Source organism: Chelonoidis abingdonii, chromosome 3 (assembly GCF_003597395.2).
Source record: "Chelonoidis abingdonii isolate Lonesome George chromosome 3, CheloAbing_2.0, whole genome shotgun sequence".
NCBI classification, from domain to species: Eukaryota; Metazoa; Chordata; order Testudines; family Testudinidae; genus Chelonoidis; species Chelonoidis abingdonii.
The window spans coordinates 166,422,560-166,436,911 of NC_133771.1; the positions used below are offsets into that span (position 1 = coordinate 166,422,560).

The window sequence follows — 14,352 nt, forward strand, 5'->3', positions numbered from 1 at the left end:
ACTTACATCTATCTCTGAGTTGTGAAGAATATGTATTAAGGTTATAACAACCAACAAGAATGCACTTTTATGTAGAAATCCATGATTAAAGTGCATATTCCTGACTAGTGATTTAAATCAAATCGACCCTGGTTGTAAATACATTTAAGTATCCACACAGGCATTTGCACCAGTTTAAACCATTTTAATTGATTTTTACTTAAATCAGTCGAAGGGGGGGGGTGGTGCGCCAGCCCATAAAGACTCATGCTGAAGAGACATTCATTTTAATTAAATACTTAGTTATCTATTCAATGTGTGCGCTTTTCCAGATGGTTAAGATTGCCGTTTTATCAGAGCAAACTCCACCGTGACTTTAGTTCTGGTGACAACATTCCTAAAAGTGTATTCTGTTGACCCTTGCTTATCCAAATATATTGTTGCTCAAGCACTATGGATAATTAGGATTCTGCAGCAGCTAGATGATGCAATAGTTTGAAAAGATGGTGTACATTTCCTTAAACTTATTTTACATGGTATCTAACATGACGATTTGTTTGAGGATTACATGTACAATTCTGACGGTTTCAGTGGTGTACAACTACCACCAAAACAATATTGCTGTATGAAAACATTTTTATATTTTTAAAAATACAAATCTTACAGTATCTGGATATGAACTGCTAAGGAATGCAGCTGGTTCCTCACTTCTATTTAATCCTTCGCCACTCATCCACACTTAACTTTCATACCCAAAACTTGCAGAAGTGTAAAAAAATGAAATTACATTTAAAATAAAAAGTTAAAGAGAAGGAATTAACAGGGCTATTCTAGTATTAGGTAATAAAGAAGAATTCCAGATAGATTAAGAAATAATATCCATACAAAGGTCAAAACATGACTAGATTATAGAATGTCATTTCTTATTCAAAGAATCCATGTGTAGCAACCTAGTAATATTTTGACCTTTACCTATGCTTTTGCAAAGTTAAATTTGGCTATGCTGTCTACACTAGGAGCAGTTTGGTGATGAAAGCTGGAGCAGTATACTATAATGACAAAGCACTACTAGAGGAATTAGATCTTATACCAGCGAAACTGTTTTTTTGCTAGTATAACTTACTCCAGTTCTCCCTGAGCAAAATAAGCAACACAGGCAGACGTGCAGTTCTTGGTATAAACTGCATCTACATTAGGAGCTTTTGCTACAACTATGTCAGTCAGTGATCATACCTAATCAGGCCCCTGATCTATATACCTATTACGATAAAACTTTTAATATACACCTAGCATGAGTTAGGTGGGGCAAACTAGTGGTTAGCTAGTATATGGCAGTAGAGAATAGGCTGCATCCTTTAGTGGTTATTTCATGTCCATTTAATTTTTCTTTTTTAAAGAAAGGTGTAAGATTTTTTTAAAAAAACCCAAAAAACAAAAAAAAAAACCCGCTACTTCATGGCATCAGCTAGAGTCCATTAAAACATTAAGTCTTGAGTTTGAAATTATTTTTTTTAAATGCATGTCAGTTTAAATTAGGTTGGTAATCAGGTTTGGAGGAGGGGAACCCTTCATTATCAGGTCTTTTATAATGCATGTTAATAGCAAGACTTCTCTCCTGAAGACTTGAGCAAGGCTGTAGATGGTGGGTGGCACTTTTACCCATATTGCAAAAAAGTGCTTGATTTCATAGGTAGAAAATTGTATGGGTGTAAAATTTTAATATGGATCAGGCTCTACATGTCCTTGTCCTTCTCCCAATTTTCTAGTCCATTCTTCCATGTTGCCTGCACCTCTCATCTCGTCACCCAACATCCCCTGCTGTTACCTGTTCCTCCATTTTTCTTCCGTCCCTCAGCTAACACAATTCAATCAGTAACAGATCAATTTATATTTATAACCTTGTTCTGTTCATGCACTCTGCATGAATTTCTGGCTCCAGCTCTAGCCATAACTAACAGGAAAAAAATAACATTCTCCATCTTTTCCCTTTAAAGTTCATTCTGCTGTGCACTGCCATTCTCCACCTTGGCTGCTAAACAGGGACTCTCTTCATGGCGGCCCTAAAAGCCCAGTAAGAAACCAAGATTAAATTTCCATCAGGAGGAAAATACAAATAGCCCATCATTTACTGTTTTAAACAACAACTAATGTTTGTTTCTCAGCTCCTACTAGCCTCCAGTAGGCCAGGCAATTGTTTGCTAGCTCTGGTCCTCAGGGCTTCTTTGCTCAGCGTGCTGCTTACAACTCTACTGTAGTAGGTCCCTAGTTAACCACTTCCTCAGTGCGTGGAATTACAAGCTGTTTAATTACATCTCTTTGGAAAACTGAGGACTACACTGCTTTCAGTTTCCTTCTACTCTGAACAGATGATTGTAGCCCTATTAGAATTCTTTGAGAGTGTCAACAAGCATGTGGCAGAGAAGGATGATCCACTCCATAGAGTGTGCTTGGATTTTCAGAAAGCATTTGAGGAGGTCTCTCACCAAAGGTTCTAAAAGAACAGTCATCGGATCAGAGGGAAGGTGGTCAATAACTGGATCAATAACTGGTTTAAAGATAGGAAACAAAGGGTAGGAATAAGTAGTTGGTTTTCACAATAGAGTGAGGTAAACAGCAGGGTCCCTCAACCATCTGTGCTAAGACATGTGCTATTCACTCTTTTTCCAGTTATTACTGAATATGTTGAAAAGTGGCAAACTTTGCTGATAACAAAATTATTCAGGGTAGTTAAGTCCAAAGCTGACTGCAAAGAGATACAGGGGATCTCACAAAACTGGTGACTGGGCAACAAAATGGCAGATAAAGTTCAACACTGACAAGTGCTTAGAAATGCACACTGGAAAAAATAATTTCAACTATACATATATAATGATGGGTTTTATATTAGCTATTTCCATTCAAGAAGGCTCTTGAGGTCACTATGAATAGTTCTCTGAAAACTTCAGCTCAATGTGCAACAGCAGTTAAAGCAGGGGTTCTCAAATTGGGCGTCGGGACCCCTCAGGGGGTCATGAGGTCATTACATAGGGGGTCACGAGCTGTCAACCTCCACTCCAAACCCTGCTTGGCTCCAGCATTTATAATGGTGTTAAATATATTAAAAAGTGTGTTTAATTTGTTGGGGGGGGAAGGGTCACACTCAGAGGCTTGCTATGTGAAAGGGGTCGCCAGTAAAAAAGTTTGAGACCCATTGAGTTAAAGAGGCTAACAGCAGGGGTGAAAGTAATTTAAAGGACTTAATGGTACGGCACAGTCCTGAGCGGGGGCATGGCCTCAACTGGAAGAGGTGGGGCCTTTGGAGATTTAAAGGCTCCAGCTGTGGCTGCGAGCCCTAGGGCCTTTAAATCACCTCGGAGCTACCAGCTGCAAAGGTGGCTGGGAGCCCTGGGGCTCAGGGCAAATTAAAGGGCCCAGGCCGTGGCAGAGCTCCGGGCCCTTTAAATCACTGTGGGAGCCCTGCCGCCGCTACCCTGGGGTGACAGGGCTCGGGTGAGGATTTAAAAGGCCCGGTGCTCCTGCCACTGTGGGGTAGCGGTAGCAGGGCTCCCACAGTGATTTAAAGGGCCTGAGGCTCCCAACCACAGCTGGAGCTCCGGGCCCTTTAAATCCCCGCCCAAGCCCAGCTGCCAGAGATCCAGTGGTGATTTAAAGGGCCCAGGGCTCCCTGCAGCAGCTGGAGCCCTGGGGCCTTTCAATCACCACCAGAGAAGCCAGTCCAGTCTGCCAAGGCATATCGGCTCTTGCTGGTACACTGGACCAGACTGGCTTACTTTCACCTTTGGCTAACAGAAGGTATAAACTATTAAGAAAGGGATAGAAAATGAGAGAAAATATCATAATGCCACTATATAAATCATGGTGCACCCCCACCCTGAATAATGTGTCTAGTTCTAGTCACTCCATCTCAAAAAGGATATGGTAGAACCTGAAAAGGTTCAGAAAAGGGCAACAAAGATTATCAAGGGTATGGAACAGCTTTCATTCAAGGAGAGACAAAAAAGATGCAGCTGGTTAGCTTAGAAAAGAGATGAGGAAGGGGAAATATGATAGAGGTCTAATGAATCATGAATGGTATGGAAAAAGTGAATAGAGACGTGGTATTTACCCTTTCCCACAATACCCAAAACCAGGGGTCACCTGATTAAATTAATAGGCAGCAGGTTTAATACAAACAAGAGGAATACTTTTTCACACAACCACAGTTACCTTGTGGAAGTCATTGCCATGGGATGTTGTGATGGCCAAAAGTATAACTGTATTCAAAAAAGAACAAGATAAATTCATGGAGGATAGGTCCATCAAAGGCTATTAGCCAAGATGGTCAAGGATGCAACCCCATGCTCAGAGCTACCCTAAACCTCTGACTACCAGAAGCCAGGAGGGGAAGAGAGAGGTGGATCATGCTAACTGCTCTATTTTTTGCATTCCTCCTGAAGTTCTGGTACTGGCCACTGTCAGAGACAGGATAATGGGCTAGACGGAAAGGTCTGACACATTGTGGCTGTTCTTTTGTTCTTAGATAACTAATGACTAAGAAACCTGAAAGAAATTGAGAATTAGAGTAATATATGCAAATATTTAGCTAGTGTATAACACTCACCTCATGAGAGTTTGTATTAACCTGGCCACTGCTCACCTGTGTTGCAGGTTTCTCCCTAAGCCGTGCTGAGTTAAATAAGTTGGAAAGAAGCTAAGAAACTTGATAATATCTGAGAATTACACAACTCTTGTTTTCAGGATAAGTCTTTTAGGGGGATATTTCATAGCATGATTTGACTTGAGAGGGGAAGTACTTCAGATTGCTAGTATTGTTTATACCAGATTAAAAAATTGGCTAAAGAGAACCATTTTGCAATATAGTTGGTTTTCAGTAATATCCAAATGCACACTACTGCAGACTTGAATAGTAGAAAAATATAACTGCATTTCATAAAAATGCAATTTTTAGTTACAAAGCTTTTGGCCTTTTCTAGACTTGAGAAGAATGATTCACAACTAATGCCAGTTCCACCCTTAAAAGTTTTGGTGGCATAGTTATGTTGGTTAAGGGTGGGATTTTTTGAGTTTTGTTTTAATAACTGATCTACGCTGGCAAAAAAAACCCTGTAGATGCAGTCATGCTGGCAAAAGATGAAACTATACCAGGAGGGTTTTGTCAGTATAACTATACTGGGAAAACTCACATAACCTTATTTACACTAAGAATACTTTCCCTATACTTCAAGTTTAATTCAGTATCAGCAACAAGATATTAGTGAAAGAAGTTATTTTATAAGAACAATTATTTCCCATTTATAACAAGTGATTAAATGTTTATAGTACGATTCCTGATCAGACAAGACTTAAGTTTACTCCATCTATGCAAAATTTACCTCAACATTATTTACCTTCATTATTATTCATTAGTGGACATAAATGTGATGCAGAGCTATCTGCTAAACAGGGTCCATGGGTAACATTAATGGCCTACTGCATAGGTATATGCTCAATGGATTAAACTCAGCACTGCTCCTGATTTTAGTTAGCATAATGTTAACAGCTAATCAGCCTGAAACTCCTATTAGTTTCAGAAAAAGCTGTGCAATTGATGATAGGAAAGCGCAGAAGAAACTAAAACTAGTGCAACCTTAAACTAATGTATATGAACAAGCCTGTTCAAGGAAAGCAATTACTGTATAGGCTCTTTATTTGTGGTTAAATCTTTCTAAACAAGAACCCGTTAAAGGAATAAGCCCATTAAATGAATTAAACCAGATGTACCAAGTCATGATGCATAGAGTAATTAAACCTGTTAAATGATAATCATGCTAATTTTTGTTATTACAAAAATCATTTTTAGAAATGAAGGAACATTCAAGTGTTTCGTTGACCAACTGTTCTCTCCAACAGGCCTTTCTCCTGTAACAGCGTTATAGTCCAAAACCCAAGTTCTACAGACTAAGAACAGCTAAAAGAAAGGCCATCTGCTATTAAACTTTGTTCCAGAGTGATATCTGAATACTTACCCATTGCTAATTCATTTTGTTTAAGGAAACAACCCATTGTAAAATAACTTTGAACTAGCAAAACAAGTTTATTTAAAAATTAAACACTCTGCCAAAAACTAGACATTAAGTTGTGATGGTACGTTTCATGGGAAACATTTGATATGAGCTAAATGTGTTTAAGAAGTAAAACCTAGGATTAATAAAATGTAAAGAAAAAGTCAGCTATCACAAAAGAGTTGACAGAACAAAATCTGATTTCTGTTTGGTTAATCTGAATATAAGAACCACATTGCGTGAACAGGCATAGAAGACATAATAGTGTTGAACTTGCATTTTAACCCACAGTACTTTCCAAAACCTTAAACTACCACCAGTAAGTGGCATTTTTCAGTGCAATGCCCGAATTTAATTCCATCTAAACCCAAGGCAGCAGTTGATCAAAAGAAAACGTAAGTCGAATGATAAAGCTACATTGTTTAGTACATTAAAATAAAACAAGGACAGTGATATTTGTATAAGGTTCCAAAAATATACAACTGGAAAAAAAATAATCACTGTACACAACAACTCTGAGGTTGTTAAAGTGACCAATCAAAAGACTGAACAGTGCAAGACATGCTTTTCCAGTTACAAGCTCAAAACAGAAGTGCAAAAGAAATTAAAGCTTTTTTGTCTGAAGTGATTTACTTTGTAGGATAAGGAAAGCTAGAATATAGTTAAGTATTACAGAGAGCTCATTTCCACAACATGAAATAGTTTAATTTTTTTTCATAATACAATGTTTCACTCAAACTGTGTCCCACTAAGCCTGTTTTGTTAAAGGAATAGATAACTTTTGTCCAATACTCGGTTCATTTTGGCCTATGAACTAGAAGACCCATAGGCAAAAACAGCTGAATTCTCAAGCTTTGGCTTAGCTAGAGTACCTGCAAGTTACAGGTAGTGGAAGCAGCAACTAGGCTTGCTTAAATACACTTTCCTTTCCTGGAACTGGTTGACAAGTGGTCTCAAGACCTCCTCACTATCAGAAAGCAGCTGTGCTGAAAGCAGATGCTAAGTTATGGCTGAGGACTAAGAAATTGCTCTACAACTCTGGGAAAGAAGAGTTTTAAGAGCAACTCCAGGCAAGTGCTTTTAGCGAGCTGACTAAGCAATGCATGCAGCTATTCATGCAAATGTAGAATATGGCTCCAGAGACTTAGAACTAGGATGTGGGTGTGTGAAAGCTGGATAGAAGTCCCTTGCTCATAAACTTACAAAAATATATAGCCAATACTGTAGCGTAAGAAGTCACTTTTACTCGTTACATAGATTCCAAAAAGTATTAACTACTTTTCAGACATTCCAGACAAGGTCACTTGTAACAAAAAAGTCAACTTTTTTAAACAAGATTTAAAAAGTGGGTCTTTTCTTCAAGTGAACAGGACATCTGTTTGTAAGCTTAACTTTCTAATCAGTCAAGACTGGATTTATTTAAGATCTCTTATGTGAATATATGCATAACACAAATAAGTTTACTTTAACACATATCATCTGCACAGAAAAAAAGTTAACTCTTCAAAACATGATAGAGCAGGTCTGGTTAGTACAAATCTATTGCAAATTATAAAGATCCTGTGCATTAGGCCCACCCAGACAGAAGCAGAGGGAAAAAAGTTTCAACAATGAGAGAAAGTTACTGTTCAAGTCTATGTGGTGTTTTGAAGAGCCAGCAGCCTAAATGACACCATGCTGCTAATCACAGTATCCAGACAAGCAAATCTGCTTGGGCTACTAAAGCAGTGTAATCTTCTGGAGGTGTCATTACTCCAAAGTTATTTTCTGTTTCGAAGGCGTTTGGATTTCCTAGGAGAGTCTATGGATTCAACTGCCTTTCTCCGTTTCCTAAGGGACTCCTCATTTGAGCCAGAACCTGAAGAACTTCCTACTGCACTTTCCATTACTTCTCTCAGTTTGCGTTCAAGCTCAGCCAATCGGGCATTCTGTTCACCTATGATTTGGGTTTGCTCTAGCAGTTTCTGGTCTTGGTCTTGGAGCTGCTTCTGTTGTTCTTGCACTTTGGTGCGAAGCTCTGAAATTTCCCGCCTTAGAACAGTCACACCTGCACCATTCGTTTTGACTTGCTGCTGGAGTTTGGTGACTTCCTGCCTAGAAGGGTTTTGCTTGGAGAATAGCTGCATTGTTGTTAGGGCTGCAGAGGGACCTGGAACTTCAGAGAAAGTGATTTAAGATTATTTTTTCTACATTATGTTTAAACAAAATGTATCAAACTGTGCCCCAATTTATACTCTCTGTTCAATTCTGTTGACCAATCCGGAATCTGAATAATTAGTGTTTTGTAAAACTATGATCATGTAAACACTATTTACAGATATTCAATATACAGGAAAGTCAGCTTGCTCATGGTATAAATTAGGATACAATTACGGCCAATGTTTCAGATTTTAAGAGGTCAAAGCATAAGCTATTTTCAACTTCCTGAATAAAGAAAAAACCACTTTTTGTCTAAAATATGAATGTTCTAAACCACTAAATGAAGTTATTAAAGGTGTGACATGCACAAAGCCAAAAAACTAGACACCGCTGTAACTAGACTTACTGGAGGACATACAGTAGATCACCCATTGGAGATCTGTGCAATATCAAGGAATTAATACTCTGATCCAAAGATAACTCAGCTTAATTCTGAATATTTTGTATTTGTCAGCTTGATGTAATGTTTGAGTTTCTTTAAACAAGTGACAGTTAAGAGGAAAATCATGAAAATTCAGTAGCCATTATTGAGTGTGCACAATCTATTCCTTCAAGATCTGCAGGACTCAAGAAACTTGTAGAAGTGGTTCTTTTTCAATAATAGCTGCTGTAAATTGACATGATTGTAATAGCTCTATCGTGTAAGTTTTGTTTAAACATTTTAAAGCAAAATTTCACCTTTTTGGAAAGGTTATGCAAGCCTAGAATAACTCAAGTGCATCAATCTATATGAATGAGTTTACCTATGTTACTACAGAGCTAAGGCAAATCTTGAAAAAGGCAGCATAGCCTGAACAAAGGAGTTCCAATTTCATTGTGGGGAGAACACTGAATTCTTAAGCAACAAGTATAGTTACAGATCACAGCACTGTGGGGATATGGGGAGATAGCAGGCTACATCAATGTGTAATATGTTTTTTGAGCCATGGGGAGTTGTGCTATGTTCCAATCTGCTGCTCATGCCATTAGTGGGTGCTGTTCATTCCACTTCCCCCAAAGTGGAGAGACTCTCAGTAGAAGTCTCATCTGGGTTCAAGTTAAGGCCAGAAGGGACCACTGTAATCTATTCTGACCTGCTGTACTACATGAACTATAGAATTTAAATTAGATTCCCGTGTCAACCAAAAACTGATGTTTGAACTACAGCGTAGATGTTAGAAAGTCATCTAAACTCAATTTAAAGACTCTAAGTGATGGATACTTTACTACATCTGTTAGTAACCTAAGGTGTTGGGACTGAGCCTGTATGTATATTCTACACAGGCTAGTGGACATGCATCTTTCCTGCTACTTTTGGCCATTATATGCTCAGATCGGCAGCCTGCCTCAACATTTGGCCCAAACAAATTAAGTTGTATCAAAAATGTAACTGGTCGTGCCAAAAAAAAAAAAAAAAAGACAGCGTGAGTGTTAACGTATCCAGTTTAATATTTTACAGAGCCAAGAGGCCTTTCCCATATTACAGACTAAACACCTACGAATATTTCATTTGAAAACAAAACATTTGGGTTCTTGTTACATAAAAGAATCTAAGGGTGCTTTAGCTTTCTCTTTGTACTACAATAATTTAAGCTATCTCATTTGTTTATCCTATTAAACAAACTACAAAACATCTTGAATTGTGGCTGTGTGTGCTAAATTTCAACCAAGTGTGATTATAAAGTCTCATTCATTAGTGGTACAAAAGTATTTGTTTAAAGAATACACACTATGCGTAATTATAAAATATATTCAAGTGTAGCAGAACAAAGCCTCCTTAAATTTTCAAACAATTACATTCCATACTCAAATGTCCTTAGGATGCAAAATTAATTTTCATCAGGAGGCTGGATTATAATGGAGTATTCCATTGTTGAGGGAAACAAGGGAATGAATGCGTTCTAGAAAGTGGAATGTTGTGAATTTTCAAACACCATGATAGACAAAAACAGCTAGATAAAAAGTTAAAAATACTAGAGGTTGAAAGTAATACCTGGGGCAGCTCCTATGAGACGACCTGATACATCCGATCCAGGCAACTTTCTTTTTAGAATTGGAACAATCTTCTCGTCAAAGTATTCCATAGCCATGGATGAGATATCTCTTAATTCCTGAAGGACTTCATGGGCTCTCTGAGGAGCTCTTGTAGAGTTTACGTACCGTAGCACACGATAAATTTCATCAATCACCTAAAATATTTAAGAACCGTTAGATGTTCTGTTAAGTTCAAGGGAAAAAATTAAGATAGTTATTGGTATAATCTGAAATTACAGCACTGATCTACTGATGGGCAGGTATTTCATACCCATTACACTAGTTTTTTTGCTGTGTTCTTCTTTCTTTTATACTAATCACCTGAAATGAAACGCTATATTTTACAGTGGAGGCAGAGTCTGAGTTGTCAGTGTAGCCTTAGAAACTTTTACTCAGTAAATTTACTGGAATAGTTATTTTTGAACATATGAACTAATCTGCATAATCACTGCATGAAATGTAATGGAGCATTCCACGGTAACCTGAACAGCAATTGGCAACTTTTCTTTTCTTATTACTTCTACTATTAGTACACTCCTTAAAATCTCTCCCATAAAGTTTATACTTAGTACAATATATTTAGTTCTCCAAGGAGACTCATAAGAAAATTCTTAGCAAATACACTGAACATCTTAGCAAGGCAGTCAATTCTGGCAAAAGCACTCTGTTGGCATAGCTGCATCCACACCAGGAATTTTGCTGGCATAGCTAAAGTAGCTAAGAGGGATGATTTTTTTTCTATACTACTAGCTGACATAGTTACACCAGCAGAATTTTCTAACGTAGACTAAACCTCAGATATAGCGCTAAGATAAATTCTTTAATGCTTGTGAGGCACTCAGATGCTATGATGATGGGGAAATAGACCCCTGAAGTTGTTTGCCAATGACAGACAGATATGATTATGAACACCATGCTAGTGTCCGTATAACTAGCTTAATCTATTGTGTCAAATACAACATGAAACACTGCAGTGGAAATAAACAGCAAATTTACATGACAGCTGAACTCATATGCTTAGATTTTGATACCATCTTGTTTTGTTTAGGTCTAACATATATATGCAAGGTAATACAGTACCACAGATAATATATTCTAAAATAGCTAAACAAGGTATTCTAATGGCATTTCTATTTTTAGGAAAAAACAAGTGTTCCCCTCACATACTGAAAAAGCCAAGTTCAATTTGTCTTTGGCCTAAAATGCTTAATATCAACTGATACTCAATAGATGGTGTTAGGACACATCAAATATACATTTTTTGTTACAGAAGTGTACCAAAAATATTGCACAAGATAATCTGGGTGACAAGAGTTTGTGGTGGAATGGCCTCCAGTTTGGTGTTTACAGCTTGTAAGTCTGGACTACTCAAACTCTACATACAGCATCTACATACTTTTAAGGAATAAACTGTAAGTCAAGTTCTCTCTGTTCAAAGGTCTCACGTATGAACAGTAAAAGTGAACCTGCAAAGAACAGTGACCAATTCCAGCATTTTTAAGTATTTTTTTAAATGAACACATTTATTATTAGAAACATGATCCACAACTGGCATACTGAGTTAATTTGAAACAAACAAACAGCCATTTTCCATGTTGGAACATTAATATAAAGCCAAAAAACAACTCATTCAGACAAGCACATCTATTTATAGGGTAGCCCTTACAGTACATAGGCTGCCTATAATATGTCTAAGTACATCCACAATGATGTACTATAGTACATTTTTAGACAGCTACAGCTGTTAATAATTTCAAGTTGCAGGAATATGATTTTTTTTTTTTTTTTTTTTTAGCAACAATACACGTTCATACAAGCAAGCAATTTTATATTGTACCTTTCCAGGTATGAAGCAACAGAGATTGGAATCCACATATTTCATGAAAGTCATATTTAACAGAGAGAGCCTTGTTTCTACAGCAGCAAGGATGTCTGCATGGCGAGCTAATGAATGGTTTCTTCTTTCTGACTCTCGCCTAGAAGAAAGCATCCAGAAATCATTAAATGACACCACAGACTTAGCAATTTTAAGCCACCAAGTGAAGTATTGCAACAGCAGTTCTTTTAAATCCTTCTGCTCTTAAGAGCCCAAGTGTAAGTCAAGATCCAACAGGCACCATCCAGTGTATTAGTCAGTTTCTGAATCTTGTATCACATGGCCATTTACCTGCTGAGACTCAGAAAGAAATACAACTACTTCCAGTAGTTTTGTCCTTCTCAAGAGATTGCTGCAGCTGTCAAGAACCAGCCAGCAAATGACTCTGCATGTTTGCTAAATACTGGAACAATTTTTAGATATATTTGTCAAAATTTGGGTTCTCCTTGAATCATTACTGTGAAATTTTTTTAATCTAAATTAGTATATGTAAAGACATCTTAGTTTTTAAAAAATTCCAAGATTAAAAATATTAAAGGACTAGAAGGAGCAGTCTTAAAGCAATGCACTGGGGCAGAGTGCTTCAATGTGATTTTGTCATCACTGCCCATTTGTGTTCTTGCAACTAACCTAAAAACCACCACCACTAATAAACAGCAAATCAGCCTCCACACTTGCTCAGTCCGAAGCCTCACCTGAGCTGAGAGAACAGATGACTGTTCGAGCTTTTTTGATGCCGGGTAACAATCGTGAAATAAAATCATAGAATATTAGGGTTGGAAGAGACCTCAGGAGGTCATCTAGTCCAACCCCCTGCTCAAAGCAGGACCAACACCTAAAATGAATCCATTTAAATCATGACAATAAATTAGGCTTAATTATCAGGTTTTAAAAGTGAAAAGCAGCTTCTCTCATTCCCTTAAGAGACAAACATTGTCTTCTAATGCCCATGATCCAGATCCAAATTATGTTAGTGGACATTGTGTCCATGCAGTTGCTCATTGGCCCTTAGCTCAAAACTATATGATATGAAAACATGCAAAATTAGATCATGCCTTTCTAATCCCAGGTTACATGAAAAATGTGTTTTACGTCTACTCAATCGCACAGGTAGGTAAAAATAGTTTTAGCCAAGGTAGGTTAGTTGGCACTCCTTTTGGAGCAAGTTATGATGGCTCCTAGATTTGTCAGAGGAGTTGATTTTGAGTAATATAGGACACTTCCTCTCTCTTCTCACAGCACTTCAGTTCCTGACAGGCTAGGAAGCAAGCAAGAAAACAAACAAACAAAAACAGGATAACATTTATCTGAACAGACTTTAGGGCTCCGCTAAGTGTTTTTGCAACTAAACCAGATAATTCCAATTACAGCCAAAACATTGTCAATGTTTTTCTAAAACACATTAATTTAACTAGATAATTGAAGTAAACTTTTACAGTCTTAGCTTTACACCTAAGAAATAATGTTACTGTGTTCTTACTTACGTGTTTTAAGATACAGTATTTGGAACCCATGGCTGTAATTGGCACATACCTTGGAAGTTGTGCTTTAACCTGTTTCTGACACAAGTTGTGATATCTTTCCACTTTCAGAAATCCCTGATTTAACATTCGCTGGCAGACCAAGTCCATTCGCTTACAAACCTATTTTTAAAATACAGAACAAAGGAAACTTCAAATGTCTCAAACCAAACTACATGTTGTTTTCATGATTAGTCAGTCTGTGCTTGTTCATTCAATGGTGCAAGATTAGTTTTTATTCTTTCTGATTTGCAAACTAATCCTAAACTGGATAAAATGTCAACTACAATGCAAAATAAAATTGTTTGCCCTTTACTGATCCTTTGTTATATAAAAGGCAACTTCAAAATCCATTGAAATCTGTATCACTTCTTCCTTCATGTTAATAAAGGTTAGCAGCAGTTCAGTTTAAAGGCTCATGTTTAAAGACTCATTATTTATGTCCGCTAATGGTCCCAGCAATATCCTCCTGAGAGAGGCAGGACCTGATATTTCAAAAGTTGTTTAATATATGAAAGACAACAAAACCCCACTTTGTAGTTAATTTCACATCTAGAAGCTGTTTGCCAGAGCATTTTCTCTTAGAGAAGTCTGAAGGAGTGCAGAGGGACAAAGAGAGGCTGATCTTAGGCCATGGCTACACTTGCAAGTTGCAGCGCTGGTGAGGGGGTTACAGCGCGGCAACTTAGCAGGTGTCTACACTTAAAAGCTCAGCCAGCGCTGC

At 37.6% G+C, this 14,352-nt stretch overlaps 2 protein-coding genes across 2 annotated transcripts in view; both read right to left on the reverse strand.

The window, feature by feature from the left end:
• DEGS1 (delta 4-desaturase, sphingolipid 1) overlaps nucleotides 1-14,352 on the reverse strand; it is a 39,668-nt gene that overhangs the window by 24,233 nt on the left and 1,083 nt on the right. The window lies entirely within an intron of this gene.
• The window catches only part of FBXO28 (F-box protein 28), a 38,239-nt gene continuing 29,915 nt past the window's right edge, over nucleotides 6,029-14,352 (reverse strand). The window contains exons 2-5 of the mRNA XM_032781727.2: nucleotides 13,642-13,751; nucleotides 12,070-12,208; nucleotides 10,192-10,387; nucleotides 6,029-8,175 (exon numbers count right to left, since the gene is read on the reverse strand). Coding sequence (XP_032637618.1) covers nucleotides 7,781-8,175; nucleotides 10,192-10,387; nucleotides 12,070-12,208; nucleotides 13,642-13,751 — 840 coding nt within the window. The 3' untranslated portion in view covers nucleotides 6,029-7,780. The remainder of the gene's footprint in view (nucleotides 8,176-10,191; nucleotides 10,388-12,069; nucleotides 12,209-13,641; nucleotides 13,752-14,352) is intronic.